We start from the raw sequence: 19,001 nt of genomic DNA on the forward strand, positions 1-19,001 counted from the left end.
CATTAGCATGCTTGTTTATTCCCAAGTCAATCCCAAACTATTTATTTTTCTATAACTTTATGATAAAGTCTTGAAATCTGGTAGTATACATCTTCCACTTAGTTATTCTTTAGAATCATCTTTTCTATTCTGGTCCCTATGCATTTTCATGTAAATTTGAGGATCAGCTGAAAAATTTCCACATTTATAGATACATTTGGGAACCATGGATATCATCACCTTATTGAATCTGTGAATTATTTATGTACGGTATCTTTCCATGTATTTAGTTCTTTAATAAACAATAAAAATATGATTTAAAGTTTCTCTGAAGAGAACTTTAATCTGACTTTAAGATTCACTGGAAGGAAATTGACTTTAAAAGGATCTATGTGAAAAATAATGAATCACAAAGCTGAATAGAGGAAGAAAAGACTCAAGCTTCAGTCTTACAATTTCTGGTTGATTGGGTCTCTCAGCCACACTACAAATGAATTACTAGTATTTTCTGTTAAACATAACCAATCCTCATTATGCATGGATTCCTTTCTTGCAAATTATCCTACTTGCTAAAATGTATTTGTAACTGCAAAATCAATACTTGCAGTGTTTTTGTGATTGTTCATAGACCTTCTCAGAGTGATGAACAATTTGGCACCCCATGCTCACATTTCCATCAGGGGCCAAATGTGGTTATAGTCTGCCACCTTATTACATCTTTCATATTGCAAACAAATATTTTCTCGGTCAGTTTAGCTCCATGCATTTAACATTTTTATGTTTTTTGTCAGTGATTTTCCTATTTAACATAGCCCCTAAATATAGTGCTGATGTGCTATCTGGCTTTCCTAAGCACAAGAAGTCTATGATGTAACTTGTGGAGAAATTACATTTGTTAGATAAGCTTCATTCAGGTTGTATATTAATGAGATGATGAAAATCCTCTGGTTCATGTGTCGTGACAGCCTTGCTTCATGTTTTCTTCTGTTTAAAGGCATATTATTCATGTTATCTTTTTTGATTTGTGAACATTTACCACTTGAATGAAGCTTATCTAACAAACAATAAATATTCATACAGTTGAATACTATACTACTAAGGTAACAGTGTAGATGAATCACAAACATAATGTTGAAAAAATAAGCCTCATATGAAAAGTATACATGCTGTAATATTCCATTTATACTAATGTTCAAAACAAGCAAGACTAACAGCCATATTAATCATCAAGCTACCCTTTGTAAGAGGATTTAGTGACTGGGAGAGTTTGTCTTCTGAAAAACCTGAAAATAGCTTCATGCTTGATGTTGTTTGTGCTAACACTTAGGTGTTTTCTTTTGAAAATCCACAGAGGTAAATAATTATAATCTGTTTATTTTTTGTATCTGTGTTATATTTCACTGTGTGTTGTAATATTAGTCTATATCCTTTCAATATAAATACTAAAATGTTTACATATGAAATTATATCATGTCTAGGATTTGCTTTAAAATAATATTAGCCATAGGTTGGTGAATATGGATGAAACCAATTTTTTTCATTGCTAATAATTGTTGAAGTCGGTTGATGGGTAGCCACCATTATATATGTTTGGAATTTTATTTCTTAAGAAGTTAAAAGACAGCAACAACAAACACTATAGTTAATATTTTATTGTTTGTCTAATTTATCTTTCTTCTTCTTTTGTTTACATCAATCCAAATTTCCTTTTGAATTTCTAATGCTGTGTTCTTAATAGCCCGAAATTAGAAATAAATGTTCATGAACAATAGAGTATCTAGATAAAGTGAGAGATATTCATACAGTTGAAGACCGTATTGCACGAAACTGCAAAATTAGTTGTAAACAGAGGCTGGCAGGAGCCAAACCCTGTATTTCCTCTAGAAACAATGATTCAGTATTCACTAATTCAGTGTTCATAGGGACTTTATAGAATATAACTACTGCAAAAATTGAGATCGACTCCATTTATATGAAACAGTGAATATAATGATTCTATGGGGAAATGTTGCAAATAAGGTTAGTGAGGACAAATGTTCTCTTTTTGTATCACTGCCATTCTTGGTTTGGCTTAAAAAAAAGCTACTTTTCTTTTACAATCACATTCTAATTTCTCTTACTATTGGTGTCTTCTTGAAATATTTGAATTTCTTGTTTGTGATTTTCTTTAACTATTACATTTGCATTCATTTGCATTTATTTATATATTTTATGTATTCCCAACAACTGTATAAAATCATTTCTGGACACAGACATGAACTAAACAAGGAAGTGATACCTTCAGGAAGCTGCCCAAGCTGATCATCATTCCATGGATAGAATGTCCTTCAGAAAAAAAACAAATTTGCATTTCTGAGACTTGTTGACGTGTTAAAGGATACAGAGCAAAGCCATCTGCATGACAGATGTTCCCTGAACACTGTGAATAATAATGTATAGGGCAATATAGATTATAATAGATAATCTGTCATGTGAAGATTTTCAACTCCCACAAAATATTCAGAAATTCACAAAGCACTAGTGTCTTCTGTCTCCTGTAATGAGTAATAGTGATGTGTTAGTATATTTATATTTCTGAAATACATGTCTATTTGTGTGTGTACATGTATATGTACATATTTCTGGTAGGCATACTCATAAATAAAATGAATGAAATTGAATGCTGAAATCCACTATTTTTTGGAGACAGGATCTTGCTCTGTTGCCCAGGCTGGAATGTGGTGAGATCAAGGGTTACTACAGTCTCAACCTCCTAGGCTCTAGCAAACTTCTCACCTCAGCCTCCAGAGTAGTTGGCAACTATAGGCATGCGTGTGCCACCATGTTGGTCTATTTTTCTCTTTTTGTAGATATGGGGTCTCACTATGTTATTCAGGCTACTCTCAAAACTCTTAGGCTCCAGCAATCCTCCTGCCTCATCCTCCCAAAGTGCTGGGATTACAGGTGTGACCCATGACACCTCCCAGGATCTACTATTTTTCAAAAACATTTTATCTGCTTCTGCTTTCTTCTGCTTTTTTGCATCTGGCATAGGCCTCTTCATTACAGCCTTTTTAGTCTTTTCAGACCTCCCATGTTTGCCCATATACCTTATCTTCTTTTTTCTCAGTTATTTCTCTCATATTAGCCTCAACCCTATCTCATATGTGAACAGGTCTGCCATTTGAGCAGACCATGAAATTTGAAATCATTAAAAAATGTATGACTGATCCATTTTGTATTGCATTTTACATATGTATGGCTATTTGTACATGCTTGCATAATCTAGTAGTAGAAATAAACAGGAGTGATTTGTGCTAAGACATTCGCCTTAAATGTACAACTATGGAGGAGAGCAAATTTCACCTTGAGACACTTCCTGAGCCTGCCCATCCTCCACTGGCAACCAGTAAATACCACATTCTTGAAACTGGGAAGAAATTTTACTGAAATTGTCAGGAAAGACAGCCATGAATGAAAGAACATGCTGAAATCTAGTACTATTACACTAATGCTTTTCACTTAATTTTTCAAGGAACCTAAAATTTTGTCTAAAAAAGACTTTAAAATTATATTTAGGGATTATTTATAACCCTTATATGATATGATTATAGAAAAAAGGTTTTCTGTATTCCTACACCTAAGACAATTGTTTCTCTTTTATTTTCCATTGAAAGATATAAATTAATTAAATTTCTTATAGAAGCATATTTCTACTTGCAGTTTTTCAGAAATAATAGAAGTACATATGGCCACACAAATATGATTAGGGAAATTTATGTGTGGCACACAAAATGAGCTCAAATCCTGAAATGAGAACATTTGAAATTGAATTATTCTTTGGATTAAGCTTAAAATTGCAACCATGAGCAAATGCATAGTCAATTTATTTTCCTGTAGTCTATTATCAATCTTTGATAGGCTTTGTCAGCAAATATATTTTTCAAAAGGCAATCAAAGAAATACAAAGTAGAGTTTATTTTAAAGGACTACATATTAAACATTGTAACAAAGTAGAGTTTATTTTAAAGGACTATATATTAAACATTATACTTATAAATGTGATTTCTGCATGGAAAGAGCCATGTCAGTAATGAAGAAAAATATTAATTGATGGTAATGTATTAAAACATCATGCTACTTTTATATGGCCTTTTCATCATTTCAAAAAATAAAAATGTAGAGCTAGAGAGAAACACTGATCTTTTCAATAGTTTGTGTCTTTAATTTAATCTCCCTTAGTTGTAGGGATTCAGGATCCTTTTCTTCAAAGTGAATCTGATCCAATAGTATACATTACCCCAGTAAGTAGATTGAAAGGCATGGGTACCCCCTTTTTTTTCCCTCAAAATTTCCACAGAAAGTACTGTTTAATTTTTTAAATTTGTTTTATTTTGATTTTTTGTTTTGCTTTTATGTTTACCTCCATGACATAATTATATTTTGGTAACAAAATTTTTAAGTTTGTTTTATTAGATATATGGAAACAAATCAATGTCAGCCAACTGTAAAATTTCATAGTTTGAAAATTATGGATAAACCTGGAAGACATTATGTTAAGTGAAACTAGCCAAGCACAGATATTCAAATATTATATGATCCCACTTGTATGTGGAATCTAAAGCAGTAGAAGTAATTGAAGCAGACAATATAAGAGTGATTATTCGGGGCTGGGATGAGGATTGAGAGATGTTGGTGAAAGGATACAAAATTTAAATTTCTTGAACTAATAAATTCAATAAATCTATTGTACATGGTAACTATAGTTAATAACTATGTATTTTTGAAAATAGATTTTAAGTGCTCTCACCACAAAAAAGTATGTAATAGATATATTAATTAGCTTGGTTTAGCCATCGCATGAAGTATACATATTTTAAAACATGTTGTACACAACAAATATACAAAATTCTATATGTTGATTTAAAAATAAATTGGTAATAAAAATATCAAAGCATAGCTACATAAGAATGGGTGAATATTTATAAAAGATAAGGATGTCTTTTGTAACAGGAATTCCATTAAAAAAGAAAAACAGTAGAACGTCAGCTTGGAAGCTATTTAGCTGACTAACATTTCTACTAAGTCTATCCTCAGTGGTCCCTTGATGTCTTCATAGGTACTATTTAAACCATCTCTTCTCACTTCATTCTCAGCTCTCCAAAGTTTGACTTTAATGTTGCCTGCTAGGAAACTGGGCCTTATAAATACTGAACTTCCTTGTACTTATGGTTTATGTTTAAATCATATTCTTTTCCTAAATCAGAGATTGCAAACTAGTGTCGTTGTTGAGGCAATGGGCATATTTTATTTTACCTATTTATATTTTAATGTTTAAAAATATGTTGTCAATTTTAGCATCAAGATATTTTACATAAAATTAAAATATTAACAGACTTTGTAGCATGGGCTCCATATTCCAAGATGGCAAGAATTCTCTGGGATTGAGTAGCAGCTACCCTCTCTGAGTAGCATCAGAGAGGGCATGTTCTATCCATTTGCCACCATCTCATCATGCTTGCTTCACTCATTTACATTACCTGGGGGACCCTTGTAAAATGTGAATTTTCAGTTTCTGAAAATAAAATTGAATAAGACAACTTTTTTGTTGCCTCTTAAGCTATTTTTACCAGGAAGGAATCCTAATCAAAAAATTAAGAAAACAAATCTCAGAGCAAACTTTAAAAGGTTCCGGTCTGTAGAGGCACAGAGCTTATGTTTACTGATGAAGTGCATTTAGTTCCTCTAACAATGCAATTATAGAAACAAAGTGAAAAATGCAAGCACAAGAAAAGGGGCATCATCTTCTGATGTGGCCTGTGTAATGCCATTTGAGGGGTGGTATAGGAGGAGGTGATATCCAGTTAAGTTGAAATTTAACTAATGAGTAGTATTTCAGCTAAAACCTAAAAACTGGGAGGGGATAAATGAAAAAAAAATGCTCTGGTTATAACAGCACATTGTACAAAAACCTACTGGTAAAAAAATAAATAACAGTGATTCTGTTGTGGGCATAAGTAAGAATTAAGACTAGCCATTTTGGTCACACATCAAATCATGGTTTTGTGTGCCACACACATTAAGTTCTGGTGTTTTAATGCAAAATGAAAAGATGTGGCTATCTCTCCAGCTGCTGTGACCTGATTGTGTTCTACTCAACCAATATCAGAAGCACTCAAGAGACTCTCAATAGTTTCCTCTAATGGAAAGACTATTCATTGTCCCAAATTTCTCTTTCTCAAACTTGCACCTTGCATATAATTATCAACCTGGATTTCATTGCTCTCTCATAAATCTTTTTTTTTTTTTTATTTTAAACTAACTTTTTCTTACAGTTTAAATTCTAGCCTGTAGGTAACATTGCATCAAGGGTTTTGAGGAAAAACAACAGATGCAATTTTTCCACAGGAGCTAACACGCTAAGGCCTATAAATTGGTCCAAATGTGTTTAACACTGAATCAGGGTCTTCTGTTTCTTCACCCATAGCAAGAATCACAAAGTTGGACATTTCAGACATTTTAAGAACTCCTGTGTAAGACTCAAAACTGTTCTTTTGAAACACTTCAGTTTGTGGTTGTGGGCTGCCAACTGGTATCTTCATGTTACAAAGAGCTGATTTTTATGCTGTAACATTTCTGGTGTGCAGTTGATAAAATGAGAATTGATATTTAAAATCTTCTTTTTCTTTCAGCTCACTCCAGTTGGTACCACGATATTCACAGGATTTTCAGGAGACAATGGAGCTACAGATATAGATGATGGACCAAATGGACAGATAGAGTACGTTATTCAGTATAATCCAGATGATCCGGTATGTAAATACCTATTAGCAATGTAATTTTCTTAAAAGGAATAAAATTAATGATTTTTTCAGCTGATATTTATTGTATTACTCAGTAACTTCCAGAACCAGATTAGTAATGATGCTATGATTTAAAAAGTCTCAAAATTGAATTTTTTTAATATTTATGCTTTATTGCTAGAAGCTAATTTTTGATTGTATTTTTAGATAAGGTTTAAAATATATTCATAGACATAATATGCCTCCTTTACTAAATTTCTGTTATGTCTGTGGTCTCCAAAGCATTCCAAACAAATCACTGGAGATGAGATAACAAATGTCAAACATGGATTTTATGCAACTTATAAATTAATACCAATATTGTTGCTATACTGCAAGAACACACACCAAGTATTGCTGGAGTTGACAAGTCTTTAAAATTCTAGCCGTCCACCTATTAAACCGAAGATAGAGAAGACAAGACAAAGCCGCTAGCTATAGTCTGTTTTATTTTGCTTTTTCTTCCTTTTTTCCCATTATACAAAGATTTCTATGTTGTTCTTTTAGGCCATGAATCATTTCCACTAATGATATATTATTAAAAAGAAAAAGACAAAATAAGATTTTATTTAACAGAAGTTAGACCTGGAAGTCCTGCCTGATATCTCCCCACTTTCTTTTCTTGAGACAGCTCCTTAAAATCCCATGGACTCCCCAAAGCAATTATAAATGCACTAATTAAATAAGCTTTCAAATCAAATGCATCTCTTTTATGTTTAATAAATATTAGAAATATAAACAATGGTGAAGTTAACATTTTGCCCTTATTTTACCATTGTATGTTGTAGATAAGCTTTAGACAAACAAGCAAAAACAAACAAACAAACAAAAACTCTGTTGGGATAGTAAAGACTGAGAACTCAGAGTAAGATCTACATCACAAATTTATTGCATTATATTAAGTAAATTGTGGATACATTTTCTCATTTTATCCTCACAAATCAGTTAAAAGTAGTATTATCTCTGTTGCATAGGAAAGAAAATCTCATAAGTGAAGTGATTTGTGTTATATTACAAAACTACTTCTAAACTGTAAAATCCAGTTTCAGTATACTCTTCCCCTATTGTATTCTCACAAAAAAACTTCTTTGGGCTGTGTTAAAATTTTAATAAATTTGGAAAATAAGTGTGTGTGTGTGTGTGTGTATATATATATATATATATATATATATAAAATTAGCAGGGTGAAGGTCAGGTTTTAGAATTTGTTCTTTTCTTTTCTTTTTTTCTTTTCTTTCTTTTTTTTTTGCTTTTTTTTTTTTTTTTTTTTTTTTTTTGCTTTTTTTCTCAAAAAGAGGACTTTTTTTAAGGCAGAGACAATAAAACCAAGAGTTGGGGACATGATGAGAATGCGACAGAGAAGGACAGTATGAAGGGTTACATAAGAAATGAAGTGGAAAGTAGCAAAGAAACAGCAGAGGAAAAGACAGCAGAAATGCTTTTTGTTAAATGTAGAAACAGCTGACTGAACATTCTATTTCTAAACCACTCATTTTGTTTGCTCTTTAGGTATTTTTTTAAAGAATTAATTGTAGGTGTGTGCCATGTTTCTAACTCAAATTTTATGAAGGTGACTTTCTAATCTTTACTCCCCAAGCTGTAAAAATAAAACCTCCCAGCAAGTATCAAATGACCATTCCATGTGTTTTAGGGAGATATTTATTGCATACATAAAAAGATTCAATGTTTAGATATAGTTTGAGAGCAAAAATGTATTACTTTAAACTATCTCTCTGCTTAAAATGTAGACATTTAGTAAGGCTTAAATTATTTGTTAAATGTCCAACAAATCTGTCTCAATGCCTTCCCATTCCAGGGATGTGTAGGTTTGCTGTCCAATATAATATGTAACTCTTACTCCCTACAAAGTGGATAAACCAATCAGTCACACACATTTTCAAAATTACAAATGAAAAAAGAAAAATAAATAACATAGGTTTTAGCAAGCTAAAATGCTCTTAATTCTGTGGACAAAATAATAAGACATCATGACACTTAACTTAGGATGTATTGAAGGAAAAAAGCATTAACCAAGGTACAATCTTAAGGAGAGAATCCACCTTTAGACTTCATATAAAATTAGTGTAAACCTCAGTACCAGTTTCTTCTCTTGTAAGACCTGTGAGGAAATACATGCTAAATTTTATGTTCTGCTACTACTAAATCTCTAGTAATTCTGCTTATATTAATAGCACCATAATGTGGTACTTTTACTAGTCAAAATAATAACATCTCAATAATAGCAAACTATTGTAAATTCTTCACCATAACTATTTTATTTAATATATGAATAAAATTGGAATAGCTAAAATTGAGCCTTTCTGTTCTGTTGCAAATCTTTTTATTGCAATTCAAATGATGTTCTAAAACAAAGAAGCAACAAGTTTGGGAATAAATAGTTGCTGAACTGATTGATCCAATTTAAAGTAAAAGTGTCAAAATAGTGTGCATTTTCACACTTCTATAAAGAATATCTAAGACTGGGTAATTTATAATAAAGGAATTTTAATGGACTCACAGTTCCAAATGGCTGGGAAAGTCTCAGGAAACTTACAATCACAGCAAAAGGGAAAGGGGAAGGAAGGAACATCTTACATGGCAGCAGGAGAGAGAGAGAGTGAAGGGGGAATTACCACTATTAAACCATCAGATCTCATGAGAATGCCCTCACTGTCACAAGAACAGCATGGGGAAAACTGCCCCATGACTCAATCACCTCCCACCAGGTCACTCCCTAGAAACATGGAGATCACGATTCAACATGAGATTGGAGTTGGAACACAGAGAAAAATCATGTAATTCCACCCCTGGCCTCTTCCAAATCTCTTGTCCTTTTGATATTTCAAAACCAATCATGCCTGCTCAATAGTTCCCTAAAGTCTTAAATCATTTCAGCATTAACTCAAAAGTCTAAGTCCAAACTTTCATCTGAGACAAGGCAACTCCTTTTAACATATGAGCCTATAAAATCAAAAACAAGTTGTTACTTCCAAGATACAATGAGGATACAGACATTATATACATTACATACACTCATTCCATATGTGAGAAATTGGCCAAAATAAAGGTGCCACAGGTCCCATGGAAGTCCAAAACCCAGAAGGGCAGTTATTAAATCTTAAAGCTTAGAAATAATCTCATTTGACTCTGTGTCTCACATCCAGGGCACACTAATGCAAAGGGTAGGCTTCCAAGGCCTTGGGCAGCTCTGCCCCTGTGGCTCTGGCTGCTTTAACAGGCTGGCATTGAGTGCTTGTGGCTTTTTCAACCACATGGTGCAAGCTGTCTGTAGATCTATCATTCTGGGATCTGGAGGAGACAGTGGGCTTCTTTTCACAGCTCCACTAGGCAGTCCCAAGTGAGGACTCTGTGTGGGGACTCCAATTCCACTTTTTCCCTCTGCATTATGCTAGTAGATGTTTTCCATGAGGGCTCCACCCCTGCAGCAGATGTCTGTCTGGACATACTGGCATTTTCATACATCGTCTGAAACTGAGATGGAGGTTCCCAAAGCTCAACTCTTGTCTTCTATGTACCTTCAGGCCCAACACCACATGCAAGCCACCAAGGCATGGGGCTTGCACCCTCTGGAACAATAGCCTGAACTGTACGTTGGTCCCTTTTAGCCATGGCTGGAGCTATAGTGGCTGGGACACAGGATGCTATGTCTTAGGGCTGCACAGAGCAGTGGGGCCCTGAACCAAGCCCAGAAAACCTCCTAGGCCTCCAGGCCTGCGATTTGAGGGGTTGCCATGAAGATCCCTAAAATGCCCTGGAGACATATTTCCCATTGTCTTGTCTAATATTTGGCTGCTCGTTACTTATGCAAATTTCTGCACCCAACTTGACTTTTCCCCCACAAAATGGGATTTTCTTTTCTACCACATGATCAGGCTGCAAATTCTTCAAAGTTTTATTCTCTGCTTCCCTTTTAAACATAAGTTCCAATTTCACATAATGTCTTCATGAACACATATGACTGTACGCTTTCAGAAAAAGCCAGGTCATATCTTGAATACTTTGCTGCTTAGAAATTTCTTCTGCCACATGCTGTAAATCATCTTTCTCAAATTCCAGGTTCCACAGATCTCTAGGGCAGGAGCAAAATGCCACCAGTCTCTTTGCTAAAGCATAGCAAGAGTGACTTTTGCTCCAGTTCCTTATAAGTTCTTCATCTCCATCTGAGACCACCTCAGCTTGGACTTCATTGTCCATATCACTACCAGCATTTTGATTGAAACCATTCAAAAGTCTCTAGGAAGTTCCAAACTTTCCCACATCTACATGTTTTCTTCTGAGCCCTCCAAACTGTTCCAACCTTTGCCCATTACCCAGTTCCAAAGTTGCTTCAACATTTTCAGGTTATCATTTTAACAGTACTCCACTATCCCAGTACCAACTGCTTGTATTAATTTGTTATCACACTGCTATAAAGATAGTACCTGAGAGTGGGTAATTTACAGAGAAAGGAGGTTTAATTGACTCATAGTTCTGAATGTCTAGGGAGGCCTCAGGAAACTTGCAATCATGGCAGAAGGTGAAGGAGAAGCATGGTGCATCTTACATGCAGCAGGAGGCAGAAAGACTGAAAAGGGAAGTGCCACTTTTAGACCATCAGATCTCATGAGAACTCACTATCAGGAGAACAGCATGGGGGAAACTGCCCCCATGAGCCAGTCACCTCCTACCAGGTCCCTCCCTCAATACATGGGGATTACAATTTGACATTGTAATTTGTTTTGGGTGGTGACACAAAGCCAAACCATATCAACTAAATGGTTAGGCAGACATGATCAGGGCAGGAGAGGACCACCCCCAGGAATGTCAGCTGACCATCAGGTGATGGTTAGGTGGCTTTTAAACTTTCTCTGTAAAATAATAATTAGTAGCAGCCAGTGCCAGGGAAAGATAGCCTGCCAATAGATAGAAAACACTTGAAGCTGGTGATCAGCAGCTTCCCAATAAGAGCTGAGAAGTTGGGTGAGAGGGCTGAAGCATGCATGTTAAGAAGCAAAAAGGCAGAATTTTACTAGTATATGACCTTTTTCTGGGAATGCTCGACTGGCAAGGGAAAAATGCCTCAAGTAAGCATGCACACAATTTCAGTAAACATTCTGCGCATGAAGCCCCTCCCAAGTGCACCAGCAGGCACTGTGCATGTGGACAGCCTGCCCCAAAAGAAAAATCAAGGGAGGAGAATTGCAAATCCCCAAACCATGCCAGTGTAGAAAACCTTCAGTGAAGGGATGAACAAGGCTCTTTGATGTTTCAAGTCACCCACTTAGCCGTCTTCCAAGAGAATTTTGCTTACTTTCATTCCTGCTCTAAAACTTTTTAATAAGCTCTCACTCCTGCTCTAAAACTCACCTCAATCTCTCCCTCTGCCTTAAACTTACTCCTTACCCAAATCACATTATTTCCTCTGAAGTTAGGACCGAGTTGCCAGAGATCCATATGGATTCACTGCTATTAACAAAAGCACTTGAGCTGTTTATCAAAAATGTTTGGTTCTTCCTCTCTTTGGATACATGCTAGAGGTGTACTTTTCTTGCCTGGAGAAAAGTATTTGCTTTGAATAATGAAGTGCAAACTCAAAGAACCAATATACAAGTAATCATATTCCCTGCCCCTGTTGTTATGATCAGAGAAAAACATGTTGAGGAGAAACATTCATTAGCCAATGACAACAATAAAGAGAGACCACTTGCTGATGCGTATTAGATATATAGATACGAAGAGTAAAGAAAAAATAAAAGTTTAAGGGTTTGTTCCTGCAGCATTCCCGATCCTTTCATGGATGAAGTATTTAGAAAAAAATAATTTAGTAAATATCTTATTCTAAAAATCCTCTAGATAATTGTTAAAGAAAAATATTATTTAATGATGTATTTAAACATAGTTAGAAAGTCCTTATTCAGGACCACTGCAATGAGTATAGAAATCATTGCAGTGAGGTCTTGCAAGTGGAGAGAGATATTGGGCTCAACTACAAATAAAACATTGGCAAGTGGGACTTTGTAGCCAAGGAGCAGGGTCGGGGTCACTGGATGGAAAATTACTGGGAGAAAACATCAGAGATATGGGGGATTCTGGCTAAAACAAGCTAATATGATTGTTGCTGAAGACAAGTCAGGGTAATCAGACATCATCTAATGGGTGGTGCAGGATGAGAAACCTGATGAGTTATCAAGGTAGATCATTTATCAAAGATAGAGTAGTTCTTGCTAAAGTGATTTAGTATGGTTCTTTGTTAAAAAGTGATTTTATAAGGAAGTATACAGATGAACCTAGGAGAAGATTCAGAAGCCTGATCAAGTTTGGCCAAGCAAAGAATCTTTGTCAGTCCCCACTAATGTTCACAAGAAGAAGTATTCTTTCCTTTGTATAATATAAGTTCATTTTCTCATTTGGTTACCTTCTGTTTATTAAGTACAACTTGAATTATCTGTTGGAACTTGGTAGTAGAGACTATGTAAAAATGTGTACTGGACAATATATGTTGTCAGGCCTTTAATGAGGGACGTTTAATTTCTATGCAATCTGTAGTGTACTCATCACCGTTATTGTAAAATACTGTTGACATATTTTTTGTTTAATGCCTTCATGGTAATACAAAGTAAAGTAAGAGTGTCCATAATGCACTGAACTAATTCAGAGGTGTCCATCTAATCTTTTGGCTTCCCTGAGCCACACTGGAAGAAAAAGAATTGTCTTGGGCCACACATAAATTACATTAACACGAATGATAGCTGATGAGCTAATAATAAAAATTCACAGATAAATCTTATAATGTTTTAAGGACATTTACAAGTTTGTGTTGGGCCACATTCAAAGCCAACCTGGGCCCATGTAGCTGGTGGGCTATGGGTTGGACAAGCTTGAATCAGATTGTTTTGAAAAAAATGAAAGAAAAACTCTGAAGTGGGTAAGAATTTGTCATCACATGATCTGCAATAACTTTCATTTTTGAGGATGTGTCTTCTTGGAAAAATCTAAATATAGCTATTCTGATATATTAAATCTCATTGTTAGAAAGATTAGTATATTTATACAATAAATTATCATGTCTTTTTTATCTTATTTTTTTTTTATTTTAATGCCAGACTGGAGGCATGTTTATTCAGCATTTTAGGTCTGACCTAAAATGATGAGGAGGAGACTGATGACATGTCCCTTGTAGCAGTCTCCAGTGGACTGAGGAAGCAGCACAACATTGCTATTAACTAATGTTACTACTCAGAAAAAAGAAAAAATGAAAACACTTAAGCAATATGAATAAGCAGCTTCTTTCTTCGAGGTATTACAGTGCTGTTTCAGTGGGTGGTAACATCTTTTATCAAGTCCTCCTGAGTAAATTGTCCTTTTTTTGTAATATGTTTTACTCCCTGTAGCTTTGAGAGAATTCAGAAAATATGAGCCATAATTTTCATTTGTAATGTGTAAGCATTTGAATTATCTGAGTCAGAAAGTTAAAACCATATTTTAAGGACAAACGATTTTTAAACAAATCACCATCCTGAGGTAGTTCTGTATATATATATATAAGTCAAAGTCCAAATTTCAGATGTCAATAAAATATTTAAGGTCAAGCTAAAACAGTGATTACTTATTCCTAGGTAGGTTACTAAAAAAATTTACTGTAGTTTAATAATACTTTGCAGGGTACATTATATCATGAGATTCCCATGCCTCCATAAATTCATAATATTCTAATTTTACTGGAAACTCATGTATAATTACGTCATGGTGTAAAGGCCTTCTTTTTGTAAAACTTTGAACCTCAGTCTTTTCACACCAACACTGTGACTTTTAAGTTTACAACATATATGCTTCAAAACCCAACCAAGCACAAATACAGTTTCCTGGGAAGTTGACTGGAATAAGATAAGTTGAACTGCATTGTAATCATAATGTAGCATTAAATGTGCACGAATCTATTTTGTATTTGTTTGAGGGAGAGTGGTAAATTTGTATTGTGAGCAAAAGACCTCTGGAAAGGAATTTGGAGAAAAGAGACTTTATTTCAGTGAACAGTTTTCAAACCATGGATACACAGCCTGTGGTTTCAAGCTAAGATACATTTCAGAGAACAAATACAGGGTTAGGGTTTTATAGCTAAAGTTCCCACCCAGGTTCCCAATTAGCTGTCTTCATCCAAATGAAGGATAGATCCTTGCTTAATTCTGATTGGTCAAAACAGATGAGTCATGACTGTTCTATACACTGATTGGTTGATTCATGTGCACTCTGATTGGTTGATTTCCAAGCTCCAAACCAGAAGTTTCTGTCAGATGTTTCTTTTAAAGGGCTGGTGCTAAAAGGCCAGTGTAGGGATGGCATAGGGGGCAAAAGGTGGTAGTTCCAGCCACAGTTTATCTTGGCACCAAACAGTATCTGTTTTTGTTTCATTGTTGTATTAGTCCGTTTTCACACTGTTGATAAAGACATACCTAAGACTGGATAATCTATAAAGAAAAAGAGGTTTAATGGACCCACAGTTCCATGTGGCTGGGGAGGCCTCTCAATCATGGCAGGAGGTGAAAGACAGGTATTACATGGCAGCAGACAAGAGAGAATTGAGGGCCTTATAAATCGCTTATAAAACCATCAGATCTTGTGAGACTTATTCACTAACATGAGAACAACATGAGAAAGACCCATCCCTGTGATTTAAGTATCTCTCACCAGGTCCCTCCCTCAACACTTGGGGATTATAGGAGCTACAGTTGAAGGTGAGGTTTGAGTGGGGATTCAGTCAAATCATATTGCTCTACACCTGGCACCTCCCAAATCGCATGTCCTCACATTTTAAAACCAATCTTGCCTTACCAACAGTCCCTCAAAGTCTTAACTCACTTCAACATTAACTCAAAAGCTCAGAGTTCAAATTCTTATCTGAGACAAAGCAAGTTCCTTACAACCATGAGCCTGTAAAATCAAAAGTAAGTTAATTACTTTCTAAATAAAATGAGGGTACAGGCATTGGGTATGTATATATATATAACATATATATATATATTCATTCCAAATGAGAGAAACTGACAAAAACAAAGGGTTCAAAGGCCCTATACAAGTCCAAAATCCATGGGGCAGTCAAATCTTAAAGCTCCAAAATGATCTTCTTTGACACCATGTCTCACATCCAGGTTATGCTGATGCAAGAAGTGGGTTCTCATGGTCTTGGGCAGCTCCACCCCTGTTGCTTTGCAGGGCACAGCCTCCCTCCTGGCTGCTTTCACAGTTTGACATTGTGTGTCTGCTGCTTTTCCAGGCATGCAGTGCAATCTGTCGGTAAATCTACTTTCTGGGGTCTGGAGGACAGTGGCTCTCTTCTCACAGATTCATTAGGCAGTGTGCCAGTGGCAACTCTTTGTGGGGACTTCAACCCCACACTTCCCTTCCACGCTGCCCTAGCAGAGGTTCTCCATGAGGGCCCTGCCCCTGCAGCAAACTTTTATCTGGACATTCAGGCATTTCCATACATGCTCTGAAATCTAGGTGTAGGTTCTCTAACCTCAATTCTTGACTTCTATGGACCCATAGGCTCCACACCATGTGAAAGCTGTCAAGGCTTGGGGCTTGCACCCTCTGAAGCCACAGCCCGAGCTATATCTTGACTCATAGCCATGGCTGGAGCAGCTGGGACACAGGGCACCGAGTTCCTAGACTGCACACGGAACGGGGGTCCTGGACCTGGCCCATGAAACCACTTTTTTCTCCTAGGCCTCCTGGCCTATGATGGGAGGGGGCTGCCACAAATGTCTCTGACACACCCTGGAGACATTTTCCCCATTGTCTTCGTGATTAACATTTGGTTCCTCATTACTTATGCAAATTTCTGCAACTGGCTTGAATTTCTCCTTAGAAAATGGGTGTTTCTTTTCTATTGCATCATCAGGCTGCACATTTTCTGGACTTTTATGCTCTGTCTCACTTTTAAAACTGAATGCTTTTAATGACACTCAAGTCACATCTTGAATGCTTTGCTACTTAGAAACTTATGTCACCAAATAAATCATCTCCCTCAAGTTCAGGGTTCCACAAATCTCTACATCAGGGGCAAAATGCCACCAGTCTCTTTGGTAAAACATAACAAGGGTCACCTTTACTCCAGTATCCTCATCTCCATCTGAGACCACTTTACTCTGGATATCATTGTCCATATCGTTATCAGAATTTTGGTCAAAGCCAAGGAAAAAGTCTCTAGGAAGTTCCAAACATTCCTGCCTTTTCCTGTCCTTCTGAGCCCTTCAAACTGTTCCAACCGCTGTCTGCCACCCAGTTCCAAAGTTGCCTCCACATTTTCGGATATCTTTACAGCGGGACCTCAATCTACCAGTACCAATTTACTTTGTTAGTCTTTTTTCACACTTCTGATAAAGACATACGTGAGACTGGGTAATGTATAAGGAAAAAGAGGTTTAATGGACTCACAGTTCCATGTGCCTGGGGAGGCCTCACAATCATGGTGGAAGGCGAAAGGCATGTCTTACATGGAGGCAGACTAAGAGAGAATTGAAAGTCAAGTGAAAGTGATTTCCCCTTATAAAAGTATCAGATCTCGGGATATTTATTCACTACCACAAAAACAGTATAGGGGAAATGCCGTGATTCAATTATCTCACACCAGCCCCCTTCCACAACACATGGGAATTATGGAAGCTACAATTCAAGATGAAATGTGCATGGGGACACAACAAAACCATATTAATTGTAGAAAGGAAGATCCTGTGATGCTTTGACATCTCTCTGAGAACACAGAGTATGTGACCACTTTGTCACCCTGGCATGGCTACCTGGTTTTGTTGATTTTCTTTTAACTTACTTCAGTTAGTCACAGGGGGGAGTCCATTTTGTCTATCAGCCAGGGACATGTTTTAACAGTATGAAACAGAAAAGATGATCAGATTATTGGGACTTTCTCTTAGGAGCTAAGTTAATGTTGCCTGCTCAAATCCCAATCCGTCTTGGGTGGAAAAAAAATTGCATAGCCTTACTTAGTCCTCCACTTTTTACTTCAGGAAATTAGATTAGAGGAGACACACAAACAATGACAATAACATAGAATGTTCAGCAGCTGATGGCACAGTAGCCTGAGCTTAATCAGAGACAAGTTTAAGGCAGACTAAAGATTGATAAGGGCAAAATTGATGCTGTTTATTGGAACTAAAACACGGACTCACAGTTATATTCATTGTGAACAAATGGGCAAAACCCAAAGAGAGAAGAGAGAGGTACAGAAAAAGATACAGAGATAAGGAAGAGATTTCAAAAAAAAAGTGTCAAAAAACAATAAGAGAATTTACAGCCTCTTAGAGACAAATATAAAATCCTAATTATCTAAATTTCCACCACTTCTCAATTATAGGCCCATTGAGGCACTTTTGTACTAAGGGTCTGTCTTTAGGTCAGCAGAAAATATATATACGTGTGTGTGTGTATTCTTTAAAAATTGTCTTCTTTTGAACTGAATTTCTAGTCATCACAGCTGAAAAGAGAATATTACAAACAATACTTACAACATAGGTGTGAAAGACTGAAGTCTTTCCCTCTTTCCTAAAAATGATGAATGACCAAATCTATCAGCTGAGAAGAAATAGTGCTAATAACCCCATATTCCATTTCTAGAGCATCTTTAACTGTAGGATTCAACACCTTCTTGCAGAGAGCTGCCGTTTTGTCTAAACTGGTGCAAACCCATATTAGTACAGGGGATTCTGGGGAGATGGAATCATCTTGGGAAACAGAGTTGCTAGAGCATCAGCATTCCTGCTTCTTCCGTTATTGAATGTGAATATGTGTGGCGTGGATGTTACAGCTGTCTCCTGCCCTGCTTCCCATATCTGTGATAGTGATAAATTGCTTAAACTGCCTTATGCCCTCATTTTACTAAATGGAGAATTATCCCTTATTTGACAGTTGTTGTCACTGAACTGTCAGGAAGTAGTGAGTGGACCTTTCTTAATGGAGGCCAGGTGTTTGGGGCCTGTGGGTATTAAATCATTTAACCATAATTGGATTTTTCTCATTAATACAGTGCAGATAGACAGCACTTAAATTCTCATCACCCAAAAAAGCCAATGTTAGTTTGTGTTTTAAAGTGAATATCTACGACTATCAGAAAGGGGGCAATGACCTGGCTTTAGTAATGTAAGCTTGCTTAAGTAAATGGGCATTGCTCTGTTCCCAAACTTTTCTGCT

The 19,001-nt window shown here is 36.1% G+C and overlaps 1 protein-coding gene across 1 annotated transcript in view; it reads left to right on the forward strand.

Annotated features, from left to right (window-relative positions):
* The window catches only part of PCDH15 (protocadherin related 15), a 990,428-nt gene that overhangs the window by 469,228 nt on the left and 502,199 nt on the right, over positions 1–19,001 (forward strand). The window contains exon 6 of the mRNA XM_077945583.1: positions 6,651–6,770. Within this exon, the coding sequence (XP_077801709.1) occupies positions 6,651–6,770 (120 nt within the window). The remainder of the gene's footprint in view (positions 1–6,650; positions 6,771–19,001) is intronic.

The sequence above is a fragment of the Macaca mulatta genome, chromosome 9, assembly GCF_049350105.2.
Source record: "Macaca mulatta isolate MMU2019108-1 chromosome 9, T2T-MMU8v2.0, whole genome shotgun sequence".
Taxonomy (NCBI): Eukaryota; Metazoa; Chordata; class Mammalia; order Primates; family Cercopithecidae; genus Macaca; species Macaca mulatta.